This window comes from Buceros rhinoceros, unplaced genomic scaffold, assembly GCF_000710305.1.
Source record: "Buceros rhinoceros silvestris isolate BGI_N320 unplaced genomic scaffold, ASM71030v1 scaffold37098, whole genome shotgun sequence".
Taxonomy (NCBI): domain Eukaryota; kingdom Metazoa; phylum Chordata; class Aves; order Bucerotiformes; family Bucerotidae; genus Buceros; species Buceros rhinoceros.
This window is the reverse complement of record NW_010426949.1, coordinates 16,738-18,462: the sequence shown is the minus strand read 5'-3', so window position 1 is coordinate 18,462 and position 1,725 is coordinate 16,738. Positions and strand designations below refer to the sequence as shown.

General features: G+C 36.9%; 1 protein-coding gene across 1 annotated transcript in view; it reads right to left on the bottom strand.

The window, feature by feature from the left end:
- CIR1 (corepressor interacting with RBPJ, 1) overlaps positions 1 to 1,725 on the bottom strand; it is a 21,450-nt gene that overhangs the window by 3,752 nt on the left and 15,973 nt on the right. The window contains exon 7 of the mRNA XM_010141701.1: positions 1,160 to 1,266. Within this exon, the coding sequence (XP_010140003.1) occupies positions 1,160 to 1,266 (107 nt within the window). The remainder of the gene's footprint in view (positions 1 to 1,159; positions 1,267 to 1,725) is intronic.

The window sequence follows — 1,725 nt, the reverse complement described above, 5'->3', positions numbered from 1 at the left end:
GGGAAAGAAGCATCTCTGAAATAGTTAAAAATGAGCTAATTTTGGAGCTCACATGATTCCCCAGGATAAGTCACTCCATTGTTACCGCGCTTGGATGAATAGTTACGATGCTGGCCCTGCTCGAACCCAGGGTAATTTAAGCAAATTACTTTTCTGTCTCGGATTAATCATTAGGAAAATGGGTATTAACACGTCTACCTCACTGTTGAGTTATTAGTCTTCAAATGTTCATAAAGTGTTCTAGCAATCATACAATCTACTTACAGTAACGCAATCAGCAAAGCATAGCTACTCTGAAGACACTGAATTCTACAAATTATGTGCATCTGGTACACTGCAGTTCTACACCGTGACGCTTACAATTTTAGCCACACTCAGGAGGGGAAAGAAGAAATAAAGATAAAAAAGCTCTTCCCAAACCCCTCCACCACACCTTACGTAAACCAGCCATACTGATATCACTGTGATTCATTCACTGTGCCCATATGCTAGATTTTTCTGGGGTACATCACTTTTTTTAAATGCAAAGGCACATCCAACCGTGGAGACACAATGAATTGTTGATTTACTCAAGATTTCAAGGGCCGTCATCCCCTCTTTACTAGTGGTTTGACTACCCTGTCTTATGAACAAAAGCTATTTCATGGTGGCTCACACAAGGAGTGTCTATGAATTTTTCACTTCATATTTTTATAGAAGTGCCTCAATTAGAAATGCACCCTGTGTAGTTTAAGACAATTAAACATTTTCACTCCCAGAAGTAATAAATGTAACAATAGTTGATCAAGTGAAAAAAATATTCAGATACAGGATTCCTGGCAATAATTATTAGTGCTTATTTCCTCCAACTTTGTCCAAAGGCTGGGACTGCATCAGAAGTATGCAGTGAAACCCCCACCCATCCCCTGGAAAACTCAATTTCTAGTCACCCAGAGGAGGGATTTAATTTATTATACGTAGCTTTAAAAGAAGTAATTTATGATTCACCATTCTGACTAAAACAAAGCTGGAAAACAGTAAGTTTTTGGACATTTTTCTACTGGTACAGCTATTCAGCTTTCCTATGGATATGCATATTTGAAAACGTTAAGCAGCAATTCACAAGCAATCACATTTAGATTTATAGACATTTTCAGCTTACTGGCAAAAAGATCATTACCTGCGATGGATCATTTACGGTCAAGTTTCTCCCCAGCACATTTTGTTTCAGTGCAAACCCACTGTTTCTCATCTCCGCTATTAGCTCCGAGGGGTGCATTGATGGCCCTGTTCACAAAAATCACAGTTTGAATGTATCATTTATATCTCTCTACCTTTTTTGGACTCCACGGTAGGAATTCAGCTGAAGCTTTGTTAAGTAAAATCACAGCTAAATCAACTCAATAATCTTCTGCTGAGCAAATAATCAGATATGATTTTCTAAAACAGCAGTCTGGAGATGCAGCATAGAAAATAATTGCATTTTTCTTTAAGTACAAGGGGATTCTCTTATGTAACTTTGTCATGTTGGAAACAATATATTTAGGTAAGTCTAGTAATATATTTTGATTATAGTAAAAAAGCACAGGAAATCTAAAGAAAGCACATTAAATAAGACTTTTAGATGCCTCCTCTCCCCCAAAACAGTGGCAAAACACACTTCTAGAATGTCACTAATAAGGCATGTTTCATAATGATACAAATTTTTGAACTTAAACATAGAAAGAAACCAGTATTAGAAACTCG